Source organism: Cebus imitator, unplaced genomic scaffold, assembly GCF_001604975.1.
Source record: "Cebus imitator isolate Cc_AM_T3 unplaced genomic scaffold, Cebus_imitator-1.0 Scaffold190, whole genome shotgun sequence".
NCBI classification, from domain to species: Eukaryota; Metazoa; Chordata; class Mammalia; order Primates; family Cebidae; genus Cebus; species Cebus imitator.
Window position 1 is genome coordinate 308,562 of NW_016107505.1, and position 18,030 is coordinate 326,591.

At 53.8% G+C, this 18,030-nt stretch overlaps 2 protein-coding genes and 1 long non-coding RNA gene across 5 annotated transcripts in view; 1 reads left to right on the forward strand and 2 right to left on the reverse strand.

The window, feature by feature from the left end:
- LOC108316611 overlaps nt 1-14,015 on the forward strand; it is an 18,200-nt gene extending 4,185 nt beyond the window's left edge. Inside the window, exons 2-3 of the long non-coding RNA XR_001830380.2 lie at nt 9,586-9,595; nt 13,963-14,015. This is a non-coding gene — a long non-coding RNA (uncharacterized LOC108316611). The remainder of the gene's footprint in view (nt 1-9,585; nt 9,596-13,962) is intronic.
- Nucleotides 582-6,592, reverse strand: SYT5 (synaptotagmin 5). Of its 3 annotated transcripts, none has more exons than XM_017546537.1 (8): nt 6,271-6,592; nt 5,111-5,234; nt 4,363-4,535; nt 2,183-2,302; nt 1,890-2,057; nt 1,366-1,533; nt 1,003-1,117; nt 582-772 (listed from the first exon to the last, which is right to left on the reverse strand). In XM_017546537.1, the coding sequence occupies exons 2-8, from the start codon at nt 5,187-5,189 to the stop codon at nt 597-599; spliced, it is 999 nt and encodes a 332-aa protein (XP_017402026.1). In that variant the 5' UTR covers nt 5,190-5,234; nt 6,271-6,592; the 3' UTR covers nt 582-596. The 3 variants fall into 3 exon arrangements, with proteins under 3 accessions (XP_017402026.1, XP_017402025.1, XP_037600918.1); XM_017546536.1 differs by having other exon boundaries at nt 1,003-1,120; XM_037744990.1 differs by lacking the exon at nt 4,363-4,535 and having other exon boundaries at nt 1,003-1,120; nt 6,271-6,457.
- PTPRH (protein tyrosine phosphatase receptor type H) overlaps nt 7,632-18,030 on the reverse strand; it is a 23,859-nt gene continuing 13,460 nt past the window's right edge. Inside the window, exons 9-18 of the mRNA XM_017546539.2 lie at nt 17,584-17,662; nt 17,423-17,470; nt 13,755-13,845; nt 12,901-12,991; nt 12,211-12,287; nt 11,970-12,104; nt 11,608-11,730; nt 11,254-11,414; nt 8,429-8,564; nt 7,632-8,305 (exon numbers count right to left, since the gene is read on the reverse strand). Coding sequence (XP_017402028.1) covers nt 8,156-8,305; nt 8,429-8,564; nt 11,254-11,414; nt 11,608-11,730; nt 11,970-12,104; nt 12,211-12,287; nt 12,901-12,991; nt 13,755-13,845; nt 17,423-17,470; nt 17,584-17,662 — 1,091 coding nt within the window. The 3' untranslated portion in view covers nt 7,632-8,155. The remainder of the gene's footprint in view (nt 8,306-8,428; nt 8,565-11,253; nt 11,415-11,607; nt 11,731-11,969; nt 12,105-12,210; nt 12,288-12,900; nt 12,992-13,754; nt 13,846-17,422; nt 17,471-17,583; nt 17,663-18,030) is intronic.

The window sequence follows — 18,030 nt, forward strand, 5'->3', positions numbered from 1 at the left end:
TTAGTAGAGACAGGGTTTCACCATGTTGGCCAGGATGGTCTCGATCTCTTGACCTCGTGATCCACCCGCCTCGGCCTCCCAAAGTGCTGGGATTACAGGCTTGAGCCACCGCGCCCGGCCTGAACCACGTTCTTGAGGGGGGCGGGGCATCCTGGTCCCGCGTGGGGGGCGAGCATCCCGGTCCTGCTTAGGGGCAAGGCATCCCAGTCTTGCCTGGGGTGCAGGGAATTCTGGTCCTGCTTAGGGGCGGGGCATCTGGTCCCGCGTGGGGGGTGGGGCATCCTGGTCCCGCTTGGGGTGGGGCATCCTGGTCCCGCTTAGGGGCGGGGCATCCAGGTCCTGCTTGGGGGCGGGGCATCCTGGTCCTGCCTGGGGTGGGGCATGCTGGTCTTGTCTCGGGGGCAGGGCATCCCTATCCTGCTTAGAGCAGATAGGATGCCCACACCCAATTTTAAGAAGATCCTTTCTGGAGTGGATGGGGCTTCCTGGTCCTCACAGAAGGAAACAGACTGAGAACAAACAGAACCTCAGACTTCCCCTCACCTGGTTTCTAGGGGGATGCTGAAAAGTCTCTCTCTCTCTAGCAACGGCGATTACTAAGGGTCTGGGTTCTTGGAGAAGGGCAGGTCTGAGCTCACCTGCACTTGGTCACAGGGCACCTCAAAGCTGAAAGCCTCGTTGTAATAGGGGTTCAGAGTGTTCTTCTTGATGGTGGTTTTCTTCTTCCGCACCTTTTTGCCGCCCTGCAGCAGGTGGACCTTGACGTATGGATCTGGGGAGAGGAAGGAGGAGTCTTATGGCCCCCACTGCTGAGTTATTGGACCAACATAGAAACACCGCCTACACCCTTTAGGTCTCCCTATCCATGGTCCAGAATGCATGCCTTCCACGGCAGCCTGGGCCTCCCTCTCCCCCAAGAAACCCTCGGAGCTCAGAAACTGTCGGAACGAGAACCCACCCCACGCCACCCCCACGCACCCCACTCCCTCGCTTCCCACACACCTGACAGTCCTCCTACGTCCATCTTCTTGAGGTTTTTAGCCTCCAGGACGATAACGGTGAGCTTCCCGGCCGTAGGGACATAGCGGAGGGAAAAGCAGATGTCCCCAAGCTTCTCCTGCTGAAAGACGGAGAGGGACCCATCACCAGAGCCCCGGCTCCACATCCATCCCCCCTCTCTCTTCCTTTCCTCCCCACACTTTGGAATGGAATGGTCCACACTTAAGTACCCAGGTGTACAATCCAAGGAGTGGAAGAGGTTTCAGTCCACGCCGCCTTCCGGGTCTGGAAGGCCTGTGATCTGATTGGCTCAGGGAGTTGTGGGCGGGGCGGGTCTAGGGCGTGGTTTGGAGCGAGGCTGCTCACCTCCTCCCGCGGAGCCGCCTGCAGCTCCCGCCAGGCCTGCACCGGCCGCCCCAGGTCCACGGAGCTCATGGGGACCCGCACCTCCCCGATGGCGTCGTTGCGAGAGAAGCGGTCGAAGTCGTACACCGCCATGACCAGCACCCTGCCCCCCAGCTCCACATAGGGGACCTGGAGTGCACAGAGAATGCGCAGTGGAGAGCAGGAAATCAGAGAGAGAGTGGAGCGCAGCACATCGAGGTGGACGGCACACGGTCCAAGCGAACAGTGTGGGAAACTCAAATGGAGAAGTCCAGAGATCCATGGGAAAAGAAAATCACGAGTCAGTGGAACCCAAATGGTACCGCCAAAGGACCAGGGTACAGCGCGGGCGTCAGTAGTGCCCAGGGTCCAGTGGAATAGCCCCAGAGCTGGTAGCTGCCACCTGAGCTGTGGCCGCCTCCAGGAAAGGCGGAAGCGGTCGGTCCCCGGGGTTCCAGGGACTGGGCGTATGCTATGGAGCACGGGGCCTGAGGGCAGGAGCTCACCTTAAAGGCGAAGGTCTCCCCAAAGTGAGGGTTCAGTGTCTGCCGATGCACCTTGGTCTCGTACCGCCTCCGCTTGTCCGGCAGCAGGTAGACCAGCACGTAGGGGTCCGAGGAGCCACCCAGATCCAAGGCTGCCAATCCCTCTGCTTGCAGAATGCCCACCAGCAGCTGCAGGGCCCGGACACAATAGGGGAGGCGGGCAACAGTCTTAGCCTCGCTTTCATGGTTCCTTTCAGAAGGGGCTGGCACCCCCAGTACCCTCCCTCCAAAGCATCCCCTTCCTCCACACCCACCTGGCCACTCTGGAAGTCATAATCCAAGGAGTACTGCAGTCGTCCTAGCTCATGCTTGTCTGCCACCTGCTGCCCTGGCACAGATGGTGCTGGCTCCAGCTCCTCCACTTCTGGCTGCACCTTAGAGAGCCAGGGGTAAGAGTAGGTGAAGTCTTCCCCTACAGCAGTATCCTTCAGGCTCAGAAGCCAAGGGAGGCTCACAGGTCCCTTGGCTATACCTGAGCCCTCACAAGCTAAGCAGAATCAGTATTTGACTAGTGATGTCTGCCACAGGCAAGAAATGGACATAGTAACACAGATGCAGTATGCTTGTGAAAGTTCAATTAGTGACGTCTGCTATGGGCAGGGACTAGACATATGTTTGTCATGCTTAGATTAAAATAAGTGTGGATAGTGTCTCATTGCCCACAGGAATGAGGTAGATTTTATTTCACATGCTAACGGATGTATTGGGATGGTAGTGCAAACTGCCATGTTTGCTAGTGATCTTAGCACAGCAAAATATGGAGGAGAAATGGAATATTTACTGTGTACTTGTCATTCTAAAGTAGAATAAAAAAGCAGAAGGTGTCTCCTTAACCTAGGCCAGTAATTCTTAAAATTCAGTGTGAATCTGAATTCCCCTGAGTCCTGTGGCAAAATGCCTGAGGTCACCTCTTTAGGGATTCTGACTCAATAAGTCAGGTGCTAGCTCCAGAATTTGCATTTCAACAAGTACTCTGTGTGACTCTGATGCAAATGGTCTTTGAACATCACTGGTTTAAGGGATAGGGATGGGGCTGGACACCAGGGCCCTAAATGGCATCCTTTATGGATACTAATTGTAACAGCTCCTTACTGAGAAGGAAAGGGGAAATACCAAGTTAGTGACCACAAACTTGAGGCTCAGAGAGGGACAGTGAATTCTCCAAGGTCACAAAATGGGAAATGGTCCTTCTTGGTTGGAAATCTAGGGCTGTCTGGCTCCCAGGTAACCGTAGCACTCCGCACGGAGAGACTTAATGTTCAGACCCTGCAGTGACCGCTTTCCATTCCCATGGCCTCGTCCAGTGCAAATCTCTTTCATCTTCTCCAGGCTGCTGCTGCACTGACCTCCTCCCTGGACTCCTCGCCCCAGATCTGTCCAACGCAGGGATTCCAGAGGAGTCATTCTAACAACATCTGACCCTATCCCTCATGCGCAAAACATATTTGTAGCTTTCATCACCCTCATGATGTGGACACTGCTGAGTTCTCCAGACACTAGACTCCAGAGTGAAGCTATTGTGAAAAATGACTCTTTGTTCTCCAAATAAGCCTCAGAATCTGGATATGGGGCTTCAGCACATGCACCTCCTTAGACTAGAATGTCCTTCTCTCTGCTCTGTTAGCTCTGTCCTTTGGGTCTCAATGCAGAAGTCACCTCTACCATGAAGCGTCTTCTGTCTGATCCTCTGTTTAAAATTTTTTCTTACTGTAAATATGTTCCATTTTCTGAAAGAAATCAGCACATCTCAAAGTATTCTGGCACAAAGTTGTTTTTCAGCTTTCAGAGCCATTTATTTATTGACTTATTTATTTATTGGAGACAGAATCTCGCTTTGTCACTCAGGCTGGAGTGCCGTGGTACAATCTCAGCTCACTGCAGCCTCCACCTCCCCATTTCAAGTGATTCCTGTGCCTCAGCCTCCCGGGTAGCTGGAGGCATGTGCCACCATGCCCAGCTAATTTTTTTTATTTTTAGTAGAGACAGGGTTTCACCATGTTGCCCAGGCTAGTCTTGAACTCTTGAGCTCAGGCAATCTATCCGTCTCAGCCTCCCAAAGTGCTAGGATTACAGGCCTGAGCCACGGTGCCTGGCCCAGAGCTAAATATTTATTTTTCTGTAGGTTTCTATACAGTGAGATGCTTTTTCTGCACTCCTATAAGACCCTGTAATATGGCACATATTACCCTGTGTGGTGAGTGTCTGTGTCACTGCCTGACTCTCCCACCAGACTAGGAAGTTCTTGTGAACAGCAACTAGATCTGTTCCATCTCCAGGTCCCCAAAGTCCAGTTGAGGGCTAGACACACAGGGAGGATGAGTCAATAAGGTGGGTTCCTATAGGAGGGAAGGGAGCAGGGACTGGGACCAGCTGAGCCAATGAGAGGAGCAGGGTGTGGGAAGGGGCCAGGTTGAGGGGCTGTGCTGGGCCACACCTTGTCTATGTAACTCTGGCCCAGCCCCTTCACTTCCTGAAGGTGGACCTGGGCTTGGGCCTGGCTCTTCTTGCCCGTCCGCCTCCGACAGCGCTTCCGGTAGAGACAGAAACAGCAGCTGAAGAAGAGGAGGCCTGAGACCAGCACGATGGTGGCCAGGGCCCAGGGAGGCACTGCAGAGGGGTGGAGGAGAAAACACATACTAACGCCTGGGCTGTGCGAGGGCTGATTCAATCCTGATTACACGTGGAAGCTGGAGTGCTGGCCTCCTTTTCCCTCCAGCTATTTTCATTCCATTTCTTCCTGTGTTTTCCTTCCACCTAATCTGGCCTATAGAGAGATTCGATGCCCTAACCCAGACTGACACCATCTGATTTGCTTGCTTGTTAGTTCTGCCTTTCCTTACCGCCCCCACCCCTCACCCCCTCAATTTCTGCTCAACTCCTGATGCTTTTAGAAGAAGCCCTGCTCCTCATCAGGCCTCAGTTTCCTTATCTGTAAACGAAGGGCTAGGTGGACCTTCGAATTCTAAGATCTCATTCCATGCAACACCCCTTGATCCGGTTTCGATTTTTGTTGCAAATCTCTTCCTTCCTTTCCCCGATTTCGTTCGCATTCCGGTCCAGGATAACGACCCTAAATCCCAGCCGGATTTTCCAGCCCGCCTGCAAGAGTACGCCCGTCTGAATCCCGCCCCTGAAAATCCTGGCCGGGCTTTCTCTCTGCTCAACCCCCGGGTCTTGCTCACCTGGGCCATGACTGATGCGACTGGAGTCTGGAGGCGTGTCGGGCGATGGAGGCCCTGGGGTTGGGGGCTCCGGGAACATGGTGGCCGAGTCCTAGAGTCTTTTCTGCAGAGGCACTCAAGCACCCTAGTCCCCCATTCCCACCCCAGACATCCCTTGAGTCCCACGCACAACAAAGAACTCCAACTCCCATGAGGTTCCTGCGCGAACAGCCGCACAGAAACCGGCCAGCCACCGCGAGTCATGCTGGGAGTTGTAGTTTCAGCCTCCCCACGCTTGAGAGGGGGTATTCAGGACCTAGTTCCATCCCAAAGGGATACCCGCTTCCTCCACGCCTCCACAGGCATCCCGCTGACTTCTGCCTTTTCCTCGCCCTTCCGCAGGGCCTGAACCGGAAGCGGGTGAAGGCAGGCGTGGGAACCAGCGGACCGCGTTGCCTAGAGCAACAGCCTGGCTCCTCTCGGGCGGGGTGGGAGCAAAGCTGGTTGCCCGGGCAACGGTCTGTTGCCAGGACGACGGGCGGGGCTGACGCACAGACGCGGAGTCCCGGCGGGGCAGGCTCGCTCCCGGCCCCACTGGTGCCTGGGAACCTCCAATACCCCAAATGGGATCCTGAGGTCCCGCGATGTGGGGAGGGGGCAGCCTGCGGTCCGAGCGCCCACAGCCGGTTCCTCCCTCCGAACCTGGTCCTGGGAACTGAGACGCAGGTTCCCCCTTCCCTCTCCCCTTTTTTGCTGGAGGGCGGGTCGGGGGCTGCCCGGCGCCTGTGCTGGGCCCCCCTCATCCTTCTTGGCCTGTTGGTCTCTCCACGCATCTGCGCTGTCTTCACACCTGTTCTCGTGACCGCCTCGGTCTCCACGCTCTCTTGTCCCCAAATAGGCGTCGTCCCTGGGTCTGCCTCCCCATCCCGCCTGTCTCTCTGTCCTATCGCCTGGCCTCTGTCCCCAGGGTCTCTCCTCCTTTCCTCCGCCTGCGACCCTTCCCCGCCCTCCGCTCTTTGTCTTCTCCATGTCCTAAATCCCAGTCTCCGCGCTTCAGGCTCGAGCCCTCCCTCCCACTGCCTCTGTCGGTCCCCCCAGTGCCCCAGCCCCCACTCCCACACACATTTCCTCTAGAAATGCGGGTGCAGATGGGCTGAGGCGGGGGCCCCAGCAGCTCCTACCTGCTCGGCGGCTGGACGGGACACTCCCGGGAGACGCCGAGGCGCCAGCCCCGCCCGGACCCCGCCCCCCGCACGTGGGCGGTGGCGCTGTCCCGGGTGCTGATCGCGGAGCTCGGCGGGGCGAAGGAGCCGCCGAGTGGAGCAGGATCCCGTGCGCGCATGTGTGCCCGTGTGCGTGTGCGCGCGTGTGTGGTGTGTATTGTGTGTGTGCCCGTATTTGGTCTCCTGTAGGCGGAAAGCCCCGCCCCGCCCCTCCTCTCGCCCCCACCCGGGAACCTCGATGGCGCCCAGAGATATTTATCCTGGTGCCTTAGAATTTTCTGCCTTCTGGTCCAGTCGTTGGCCGTCCACACCACTCCACTACTCCCGCCCCAACACACACGACACCCTATACAGCCCAAAGAACTGCATGGCAGGATAACCGGTCCTAGGACCCAGGAGACCCCAGACCCCCACTGGAGACCTAGACTCTGTGGGTATTAGCATCAAAGTCCCCAACTATCAGCCCCCAGACATTGCCCTCTAAGTTCCCCCTAATGCCAGTCCCAGGAGGCGGCAGGGGCAGTGGCTCACGCCTGTAACCCCAGCACTTTGGCAGGCTGAAGGGGGAGGAATGCTTGAGCCCAGGAGCTGGCAACTAACCTGGGCACATAGGAAAATCTCGTCTCCGTGAAAATGAGCCGGGTGTGGTGGCACACGCCTGTGAACCCAGCTACTCTAGCGGCTGAGGTGGGAAGATGACCTGGGACCGGGAGGTCAAGGCTGCAGTGAGCCATTGCAGTCCAGTCTGGACAACAGTGAAAGAAGGGAAGGGAAGAAGGAAGGGAAGAAGGAAGGGAAGGGAAGAAGGAAGGGAAGGGAAGAAGGAAGGGAAGAAGGAAGGGAAGGGAAGAAGGAAGGGAAGGGAAGAAGGAAGGGAAGGGAAGAAGGAAGGGAAGAAGGAAGGGAAGAAGGAAAGGAAGAAGGAAGGGAAGGGAAGAAGGAAGGAAAGAAGAAGGGAAGGGAAGAAGGGAAGGGAGGAAGGGAAGGGAAGAAGAAGGGAAGGGAAGGGGAGGGGAGGGGAGGGATAGAGGAAGGGAGGAAGGGAGGAAGGAAGGAAAGAGAAAGCCCAGAAGGCAAGTCCCCAAGCACCTAGCTTCAGCGAGCCCTGTCCATACTTCCCAGACCCCAGACACAGATGATTGGATGCTGCCTTCTCTGAGAGACTCAACAGCCAAATCCTACATTTTTTTATGGGCAAGTGTGTGGGTCCCCCTAGTCCCCTCCTGGACGTTTGTCTCTATCCCTAGATTCCAGGAACCCATCCCTACTCCCACCCCAATATTATTTCCAGACCTAGAAATCCATAGGACAACCATCTCTGTGGAAAACAGTGATTTAATAAATTATGGGATAGAAGGAAACACATATGCAGACAGTGGGTGCAGGGAGACCTTGGGCACAGGGACTCCCTCCAACCTCAGATTATAGACTGATTTGGTTTCTGAAGTAAAAGCAGGGCAGGATCCTGCTTGCCTTTTGTCCTCAAGTAGCCAGAATTCCAGACCTGAATTCCTTCCTGCCTCAGAATCCAGGCTCCAGCCTGTTTCTTCCTGCATCCCAGATTCCCAGCTTCCTCCTCCCTCAAAGACCTAGGAATTCCAAGCTACCACCCCATTCCTCCTTCAAGGCACCAGGAATCCAGATCCCCAGGTCCATAGAGTCATGTGCTGAGGTCCACCAGATCACTCTCTCCTGGGGAAACTGGAGTTTGGGCTCCCAGCCCCCTCCTCCCACAGCACCCAGGAGTCTGGGAGCCCAGCCCTCTGCTCTTCCAGGAATCTGGGTTCAAGTGGGCGTCCAGAGCTTGAGGATGCCTGGGCTGCCAGCCCAGCCCTCTTGTCACTTAGACCTCCAACTCATGGGCCTGGATGGCGGCCTTGTTCTCGAAAATAAGGTTTTCAACATTCTCATACGTGACCTCCTCCTCAGCTGGGGCCTGGGCTGATTGTTGGAGGAACCGCAGGATGCACTGGTGCAGGAATATGTACTGGGCCTGGGGAGGGGGCATGGGAATGAGCGAGGGGTGTCTCTGCAAGCCTGGGCTGTGTGGAGTCCCAGGGTCCCATGTCCCACCACCTCCTATCCAGTATCACTCTGGGGCCAGGGGCTGCCTCACCTCCGTCTGTACCATCAACGGCCGGCTCTCTCTCATCTTCTTCACGAAGCTGAAGGGCCCAAGGAGACCCTCGCACTCCAGCTGCCGAAGCAGGACGTCCAGGGCAATGAGGGTGCCCGTGCGGCCCACGCCAGCACTAAGCAGAACAAAGAAAGGGTCAGACCAAGGGGCGGGAGTGAGAGGGTCCAGGGTCATGGCTGATTGGAGGGATCTGTGTTTGAATGATGACAGCAACTATGCCTGCTCACACCTGCAATCCCAACACTTTGGGAGGCTGAGGCAGGTGGATCACCCAAGGTCGGAAGTTCAAGACCAGCCTGTCCAATGTGTCAAAACCCTGTCTTTACTAAAAATACAAAAATTAGCCGGGTGTGGTGGCGCACGCCTGTAATCCTGGCTACTTGGGAGGCTGATGCAGGAGAATTGCTTGAACCCAGGAGGCAGAGGTTACAGTGAGCTGAGATTGCATCATTGCACCTCAGCCTGGGTGAAGAGAGAAACTCCATCTCAAAAAAAAAAAAAAAAAAAAAAAAAAAAAAAAAAACCACGAAAAACTATGTCTAGAGTTCCTTGCATCTGTTAGGCCCTGTTCTAAGTGCCTGATGGGCCTTCTTCAGTCCTCACAAACCTAAGCAGTGGGGTGCACTCGCACACCCATTGTACAGATGGTGAAATGGAGGCTGAGTGAGGTGAGGTCTCATTCCCCAGGTTACTCAGCTAGTAAGTGACAGAGCCGGGTTCGAACACAGGAAGAGGAACTCTCCAGCCAATCGTTTAAAAATTCCTTTAAACACAAAATTAATCTTTTGTTTTGTTTTGTCTCTCTCTGTCATGCCGGCTGGAGTGCAGTGGCACAATCTCAGGTCACTGCAGCCTTGACCTCCTGGACTCAAGGGATCCTCTCGCCTTGGCCTCCCAAAGTTCTAGGATTACAGGCATGAGCTGCTACGCCTAGTGAAAAAAAATAGCTATTTTAGGTTGGGCGCAGTGACTCACACCTGTAATCCCAACACTTTGGGAGGCCGAGGTGGGCAGATTACCTGAGGTCAGGTGTCTGAGACCAGCCTGGCCAACATGGAGAAACTCTGTCTCTACTAAAAATAAAGAAATTAGGCTGGATGCAGTGGCTTACACCTGTAATCCTAGCACTTTGGGAGGCCAAGGTGGGTGGACTGCCTGAGCATAGGAGTTCGAGACCATCCTGACTAACACGGTGAAACCCCGTCTCTACTAAAATACAAAAAATTAGCCAGGAGTAGTAGCATGTGCCTGTAGTCCCAGCTACTCAGAAGGCTGGGGCAGGAGAAATGCTTGAACCCAGGAGGTGGAGGTTACAGTGAGCCGAGATTGCACCTCTCCAGCCTGGGCAACAGAGCAAGACTGTGTCTCAAAAAAAAAAAAAAAGCTATTTTAATGTGAGCCATTTAGCACACTCACAGTGTTGTGTAGCCCCCACCTCTATCTAGTTGCAAAACATTTCTTCACCCCTAAAGCAGGCACCATACCGATTAGGCAGTCTCTCCCCATTCCCTGTCTCCCTCCAGGGCCTGGAACATACTCATCTGTTTTGTGTCTCTGTTGATTTGGCTGTTTTGGATGTTGCATACTAACAGAATGATGTAATGATACCCACTCAGCTCTAGAATGGGGAGGGAACTCTTTTGCCACGAGGTCGTTAGGAGGAGCAGTAGGACTGTGTAAACATTCACTGTCGCTGAAACCAGAGCCCCAGTCTCAGGATCTGTCCCTCCTCATCATCTCCCTAATAGTTGCCGTTAGATGAAATCTGACGTACAGGACTCTGACCTACAGGACTTCAGCATAAATATCAGGAAAGGGTTGGGCACTGTGGCTTGTGCCTGTAATCCCAGTACTTTGGGAGGCTGAGGCGGGCGGATCACCTGAGGTCAGGAGTTTGAGATCAACCTGACCAATATGGTGAAACCCCATGTCTGCTAAAAACACAAAAATTAGCAGAGCGTGGTGGTGTGTGCCTGTAATCCCAGCTATTCAGGAGTCTGAAGCAGGAGAATTGCTTGAACCCAGGAGGCAGAGGTTGCGGTGAGCTGAGACTGCAGCACTGTATTGCAGCCTGAGCCGCAGAGGGAGACTCCGTCTCAAAAAGTAATAATAATAAAATAAAAATAAATAAATAAATATCAGGAAAGCAGTTGATGGGGAGGCCCCGTACTTGAGCACAAGGAAGTGCCTCCAATGTTTCTCTGAATGTGTGGCCTCATCCCCCTCCTGCACCTTTATCCCTTCTCCTCTTCTGCATTCAACCTTCTCTTCCTTTACCCTTTCATCTTTTTTTCTTTCTTTCTTTTTTTTTTTTTTTTTTTTTTTTTTTTTGAGACAAAGTCACCCAGGCTGGAGGGCAGTGGTGTGACCTCGGCTCACTGCAACCTCCTCCTCCTGGGTTCAAGCGATTCTCCTGCCTCAGCCTCCCGAGTAGCTGAGATTACAGACACCCACCACCACACCCGGCTAATTTTTGTATGTTTAGTAGAGACGGGGTTTCACCATGTTGGCCAGGCTGCTCTGAACCTCCTGAACTCAACTGATCCACCCACCTCGGCCTCCCAAAGTGCTGGGATTACAGGCGTGAGCCACCATGCCCAGCCTGACTTTTCATTTCTCCTTCCCATCGTTTCATCCTTAAACTCCTCCTCTTCTTATCTGCTTCATGCCCCCCTTTATCTTCGACATCCATCTCCTTCTCTTCCTTTTCACCTCCCTGTGAGTCCCCAGGGTCCCATCTAGCACCACCGTCTGAGCCCCAAGGGAGCGGTTCTCTCGGGAGAGGGTCCTGGGCTGGTCCCCACCTGCAGTGCACAATGGGTGGGCCTCCCTCCATGGTCTGATCCAGCCACTGCCGGAGCATCCTCCAGAAAGCCAGCAACGTGTCTGGGGAGGAGGGAACGCCGTGATCCGGCCAGGCCAGGTAGTGGAACTGCCGCACGGAGAGCGTCTTCTGCTCCTCCACCTGGAAGGAGGGAGTGCTTACAGGCTCTGGAGATGAACGTAGGGAGAACCTGGCTTCTACCACTGAGGGCGGGTTCCCTGGAGCACAGCTCAGCTCCTCAAAGCGGTGGGTGGAAGGCTGGAGTTGGTGGAGGGTCCTTGGTGCCTGGCATGCCACAGGGGAAGGCTGAGGGCCAGCGCGGGGCTGGACGCACCTGGAGGAGCTGCAGTTCCCGGACCGTCCAGTTCTCCGTCACTTCCTCACTCTCCAGGGTCACCCGCAGGTGCTCGTGGGTGCAGGGCTGAGAGTCCAGAGGCCAGTAATGCTCACACTTCACCTGGGGGAGGATAAGGGCTCAGAGAACAGGAGAACTCCTCCTCCCCAGGTCTGTGGGGTCTGCCTTAGCCCCCACATGCGAACCAGCAGACGGGCTGGGAGAGTGGGGGAGAGGTCACACTGAAGATTCCTGGGGTGACACTGGAGGAACCCATGAGGTCTGGGTATGGGGTCTACATTGGATCAGTGTTCGGGGCGGGGTCATGCACCCAGTCAGCATGCAGGACCCGCATCTCTCACCCGGCCGGCCTCCGTGCAGTTGGTCAGCATGACCAGGGTGTGGCTCTGCTGTTCCCACACCAGGCGCCAGAAGTCGCCCACTGTCTGTGGCAGGGGGCCCTGGGTTGCTATGAACTCCTGGGAGCTCCAGAGACCCTGGTTGAGGGAGGCAGGTGGGTCATGGGGGCCTTTGGATGACCCCTGCCAGCTCTTATCTCTCCAGGCCTGCTGGGCACCCTTTCAATCCCAACCACGGCCTTACGGGCATGAAGCTGGCATTGATGTAGTCAGAGCCTGGCTCCTCGGGGATGGGCTTCAGGGGCACCCGGGACCAGTCATCTAGGAGAAGAGGCCAGCATTAGCCATGCAGAGAGACCAGTGAGAGGCCGAGAGACCCAGAGAGGCATAGAGACAAGACCAAGACCCACAGACAGAGCTCATGCCGAGGTGCAGGCAGGCCCTGGGAGCTATGTAGGATCAAGAGAGGTGGAGGGACCACAGCTGTGGGGAGCAGGCCAGGAGGACTCTCAAAGGGACCCATGGCCAGGCGGGGTGACTCACGCCTGTAATCCCAGCACTTTGGGAGGCTGAGGTGGGTGGATCATCTGAGGTCAGGAGTTCCAGAACAGCCTGGCCCACATGGTGAAACCCCATCTCTACTAAAATGCAAAAATTAGCCGGGCGTGGTGGCAGGTGTCTGTACTCCCAGCTACTCGGGAGGCTGAGGTGGGAGGATCCCTTGAATCCAAGAGGCAGAGGTTGCAGTGAGCTGAGACGGCGCCACTTCGCTCCAGCCTGGGAAGCAGAGTGAGACTCGGTCTCCAAGTAAAAAAAAAAAGGAAGACCATGTGGGGGAGGGTCTTGTCTCTCATAGCAGGTAGGAGAAGGGCACTGGGGTGGGGTGCTGACTAGATCGGGGCTGGGGCGAAAGCAGCGGAAGCCCAAGACTCACAGGGAAGCACATTTCTGTAGCGGTTCTTGGTGTTGTTCTCTGGAGTTGAAGCCACCATCTGAGACTGGCTGGTGCCCACCAGGGACAGTTGCTGGGGGTGCAGGCAGAGGGGGTACCTGGTGTTGGATTTTCTCTACTTGCCCTTGAGGGGACCCCCCAAGCTCCCCTTGCCTTCTTTGGCATCACCACTTGTTTATCCCTTGTGCCCTGAGATTCTATGGCACCCACAGAAACAGGACATATGTGTGCTGCCCACTCTGTGGGGCATTGAGGGAGCCGTGGGGACTTCTTCAAGCAGGCAAGAAAGCAGGTGTCAGGGAGAAAGGACTCACTTGGTGGGAGTGGAGAGGGTTACTTTAGGACTGACCCACCATTATTTTAAGATTTCAAGGGCCGGGGGTGGTGGCTCATGCCTGTAATCCCAGCACTTTGGGAGGCCGAGGCAGGTGAATCACAAGGTCAGGAGTTCGAGACCATCCTGGCCAACATGGTGAAACCCTGTCTCTACTAAAAATACAAAAATTAGCCGGGTGTGGTGATGCATGCCTGTAATCCCAGCTACTCGGGAGGCTGAGGCAGCAGAATTGCTTGAACCAGGGAGTCGGAGGTTGCAGTGAGCTGAGATCACGCCATTGCACTCCAGCCTGGGCAACAAGAGCAAAACTCCATGTCAAAAAAAAAAAGATTTCAGTGAGTGGAAAGATAAGCATGCCTGGGAATCCCTGACAATCCAATGACATATATGTTTCTGCCTTTGCTCGATCCCAAAGGCCATGAGGTCTGGTCAGGGGGTGGGAGTGGGGGTATGGGCCAACAGAGGGAGGCTGAGCTCAGCCCTTCTGTCCTCTCCCCACCTGGTACTCCTCTGCAAAACCATAGTTGCTGTCCTTCTCATTCTTCATGACGTGGTCAGCAAAGTCTTCAGCCAGGATGTCCCCTAGGAAGCTGTGGGTTTTGGGGGAGCAGGGAGAAAAGACTGTAACCTCTTTGAATCTTGCACTTTTGAGGGCCAGACATGGTGACTCATGCCTGTAATCCCAACACTTTGGAAGGCCAAGTCAGGTGGATCACCTGAGGTCAGGAGTTCGAGACCAGCGTGGCCAACATGGTGAAACAAACCCCTTCTCTACTAAAAATACAAAAATTAGCTGGGTGTGGTGGTGTCTGCCTGTAGTCCCAGCTACTCAGGAGGCTGAGGCAGGAGAACTGCTTGAACCCGGGAGGCAGAGGTTGAGTGAGCCAAGACTGTGCCACTCAACTCCAGCCTGGGCGACAGAGCAAGACTCTGTCTCAAAGAAGAAAGAAAAAATAAAAAATATACATACACATATATGTGTATATATTTATGTGTGTGTATATATATACATACATACATGTATATATACATACATATATGTGTATATATATAGAAAGAGTGCTTTTGGGCTCTCACACTCTGGGCCACGGTGCACCTGCTCTCATCACGCCAGGACCAGGTGCCAGACAATCGGACGTGGCCCCTGTGCCCCTGAGCTCATGGAATTATGCAAACTAGCTAATCATAAACCCAGCTTTCCTCCCTGGCCCAGTCCCTCCCTTGGAAACTCCTGCCTGAAGTTCCTCCCTGCACCTCTGCCTCCTGAGTGGCCCTGGTGCTTCCTCCTGTGGCCCCTCATGGTGGGACAGGCTCTTTCCTCTTGGAAATTCTGAGTAACAAACTCTTTTTAATGTCTGTCTCCTGATCTGTTGACCTTACCATACCTAAATAGTAATAAAACCAGCCGGGTGCAGTGGCTTGCACCTGTAATCCCAGCACTCTGGGAAGCCCAGGTGAGTGGATCACCTGAAGTCAGGAGTTCAGGACCAGCCCGGCCAACATGGTGAAACCCTGTCTCTACTAATAATACAAAAATGAGCCGGGCGTGGTGGTGGCATCTGTAATCCCAACTACTTGGGAGGCTGAGGCACAAGAATCTCTTGAACCTGGGAGGTGGAGGTTTCAGTGAACTGAGATTGCACCACCACACTCCAGCCTGGACAACAGGGCGAGACTCCATCTCAAAAAAAATAATAATAACAATAATTAGCCGTGAGCGCCTGTAATCCCAGATACTTGGGAGGCTAAGGCAAGAGAATTTTGCTTGAACCCGGGAGGCAGAGGTTGCAGTGAGCCGAGATCACGCTCACTGCACTCCAGCCTGGGCAAAAGGGTGAGACTCCATCTCAAAATAATAATAATAATAATAATAATAATAATAATAATAAAACCTACTCAGACAGCCCTCCACTCAAACTTCTCATGCAGACCAGTTTTCTCTCCTTCTTGTCATTCTATCACCCTGGCCTGAGGCTATACCCACTACTGCAGGGAATACCTTTCTCCACAATCATCTCTGCCTCCCTGTCTGTAATTGCAAAGGCCTCACCCGCCTGAGCTCAGCAGTGTTCAGCACCACGCTGGGCCTCACCTGTTCTCGTGGATCTGCACTGCTCCTGAACACCCAGGCCTGGCTTGGCTCCCACCTACCCGGCTGCTGCTTGTCCATTTCCTGGGCAGACCCCTCCTCCTCGGTCCATCTTCAAAGGTACGTGTTCCCCAGTGTCCCTCTCCAAGCCGCTTTCTCACTGGACACACACTTCTTACAGGGTTTGGCCCATTCCTGTAGTTTCACTTTCCCTCTTCCTTTCTTTCTTCCTTTCCCTTCTTTCTTCCTTTCCTTCTCTTTCTTTCTCTCTTTCTTTCCTTTCTTCCTTCTTTCCTTTTTCTTTTTGAGACAGAATCTCACTTTGTTACCCAGGCTGCTACCCAGTGGTGTGGTCTCGGGTCACTGCAACCTCAGCCTCCCAAGCTCAAGCAATTCTCCTGCCTCAGCCTCCCAAGTAGCTGGAATTATAGGCACTGGCCACCATGCCTGGCTAATTTTTGTATTTTTAGTAGAGATGGGGTTTTGCCATGTTGGTCAGGCTGGTCTCAAACTCCTGACCTCAAGGGATCTGCCCGCCTTGGCCTCCCAAAGTGCTGGGATTACAGGCGTGAGCCACTGAATCCCACGTGTGCTGCTGCCTCAGGCTCTCCGCTCGCCCGCCCTGTCCTCAGAACGCCTTTCCCAGATGCATGCACGGCTCCTCTCCCACTTGCTTAGGTCTGTGCTCAGATGACTTCCTCTGAGTCATCCTGTTAGCCAGACTTTCCTTGAATATCCTGCCTAAAATATTCCTGCTGGGTGTGGCGGCTCATGCCTGTAATCCTAACACTTTGGGAGGCTGAGGTGGAAGGATTGTTTGAGGCCAGGAGTTCAAGACCAGCCTGGACAGCCTAATGAGACTCCCCCCACAAAAAAAAATTAAAAAATTAGCCAGGCATTGTGGAGCGTGCCTGCAGTCCCAGCTACTGGGGAGGCTGAGGTGGGAGGATCACTTGAGCCCAGGAGGTCCAGGCTGCAGTGAGCTACGCCTGTGACACTGCACTCCAGCCTGGGCCACAGAGTAAGACCCTGTCTCAACAAATTAATAAATAAATAAAAATTTTAAAATCCTCTGATTTTCCCTCTAATTTCCTCTAATTTTCACATTAGAAGAATATTAAAATATTCCTCAACCCTTCCTATCCCATCCTCTTGCTTTGTCTACAAGTTTATTATTTTATATATTATTAATACATATATATTTGTTTTTTTCTTTCTTTTCTTTTTTTTTTTTTTGAGACAGTCTCACTCTGTTTCCCAGGCTTGGAGTGCAGTGGTACAATCTCGATTCACTGCAACCTCCACCTCCCAGGTTTAAGCAATTCTCCTGCCAGAGCCTACCGGGTAGCTGGGACTATAGGCGTGCACTACCACCTCAGGCTAATTTTTTGTATTTTAGTAGAGACAAGGTTTCATGGTGTTGGCCAGGGTGGTCTTGAACTTCTGACCTCGTGATCCATCCTCCTTGGCCTCCCAAAGTGCCGGGATTATAGGTTGAGCCACCACGCCTGGTTTTTTTTGAGACGGAGTCTTGCTCTGTTACCCGGGCTGAAATGCAGTGGCGCAATCTCAGCTCACTGCAACCTCCGCCTCCCAGGTTCAGGAGTGATTCTCCTGCCTCACAGCCTTCCGAGTAGCTGGGATGACAGGCATGAGCCACCATGCCTGGTCCTGTCTCCAGGTTTATATCATATTGTTTATGATCTTCCTTACTGATGTCTCCAGTACTAGAATATAAGCCCCGGAGGGCAGGACTCTTGGTTTAATTTACCGCTTGTTTGACAGCTGGAACAGTGCCTGATACATGCTGGTGCTCAGCTGATATCTGCTGAATGAATGAATGAATGCATGAGTGAACGTCCTGGAGCTGACACCAGAACTGAATTTAAAGTCACTGGCCCAGGCTGCTTGGGGAGTGAGCTGCAATGGAAGGGCTATGGTTCCTGTCTCAGGGGCATCAGTCCCGTCTGAGGTATTTGTGGGTAGATTCACCGATCCACCTTCTGACTTAGCCAGCAGCCAGCAAACACCCCTTAATTCGACACCAAACCGATGTGCCCCCCAAACCTTCTGCTCACCTGAAGACCAGATCACTGAGTTCTGGCTTCTGCTGGTTCTTCTTATTCCTGGGAAAAGGAATTAAGATAAAAGGCTCAGGGAGTGAGGCTGCAACCAGGGGTCCTCCTCCTTCTTCTCCGGCCCCCACCCTTCAGGCGGTCAGCCCTGTGCTGAGTCTCACCTCCTCTTCAGGAAGAAAATAAGCAGGCCCACCAGGATGAGAAATAGGAGGATGCCCACAACGGCTCCGGCAATGACCCCTGTGGGGAGGAAGCAAGGGGAACCCTCAGAGCACAGGTCTTATCTACTCCTCTGTCTCCAGCCTTGCCCAGCCTTTCCTCTTCCCCAGGAACCTGGTCCAAACACAGCTGACCCTTGAACAACGTGGGTCTGAATTGCGTGGGTCCAGTTATGCTTATCCATGGATTTTTCTCCACCCCTGAAACAGCAAGACCACCCCCTCTTCTTTCTCCTCCCCCTCTGCCCACTCAGCTTGAAGACCACAAGGATGAAGACCTTTCTGATGGTACACTTAGTAAATAGTGAATACGCTTTCTTTTCCTTACGATTTTCTTTTTCTTTTCTTTTCTTTTTTTCCTTTTTTTTTTTTTTTTTTTTTTTTTTTTTT

Excerpts from the sequence above, each read along its gene's own strand:
- SYT5 (XM_037744990.1), bottom strand. The coding sequence starts at position 6,431 with ATGCGCGCACGGGATCCTGCTCCACTCGGCGGCTCCTTCGCCCCGCCG. Across the intron at positions 2,303-5,110 it reads TCGCATCAGTCATGGCCCAG|GTGCAGCCAGAAGTGGAGGA; the intron begins GTGAGCAAGACC and ends TGGCTCTCTAAG. Across the intron at positions 2,058-2,182 it reads ATGACTTCCAGAGTGGCCAG|CTGCTGGTGGGCATTCTGCA; the intron begins GTGGGTGTGGAG and ends CGGGCCCTGCAG.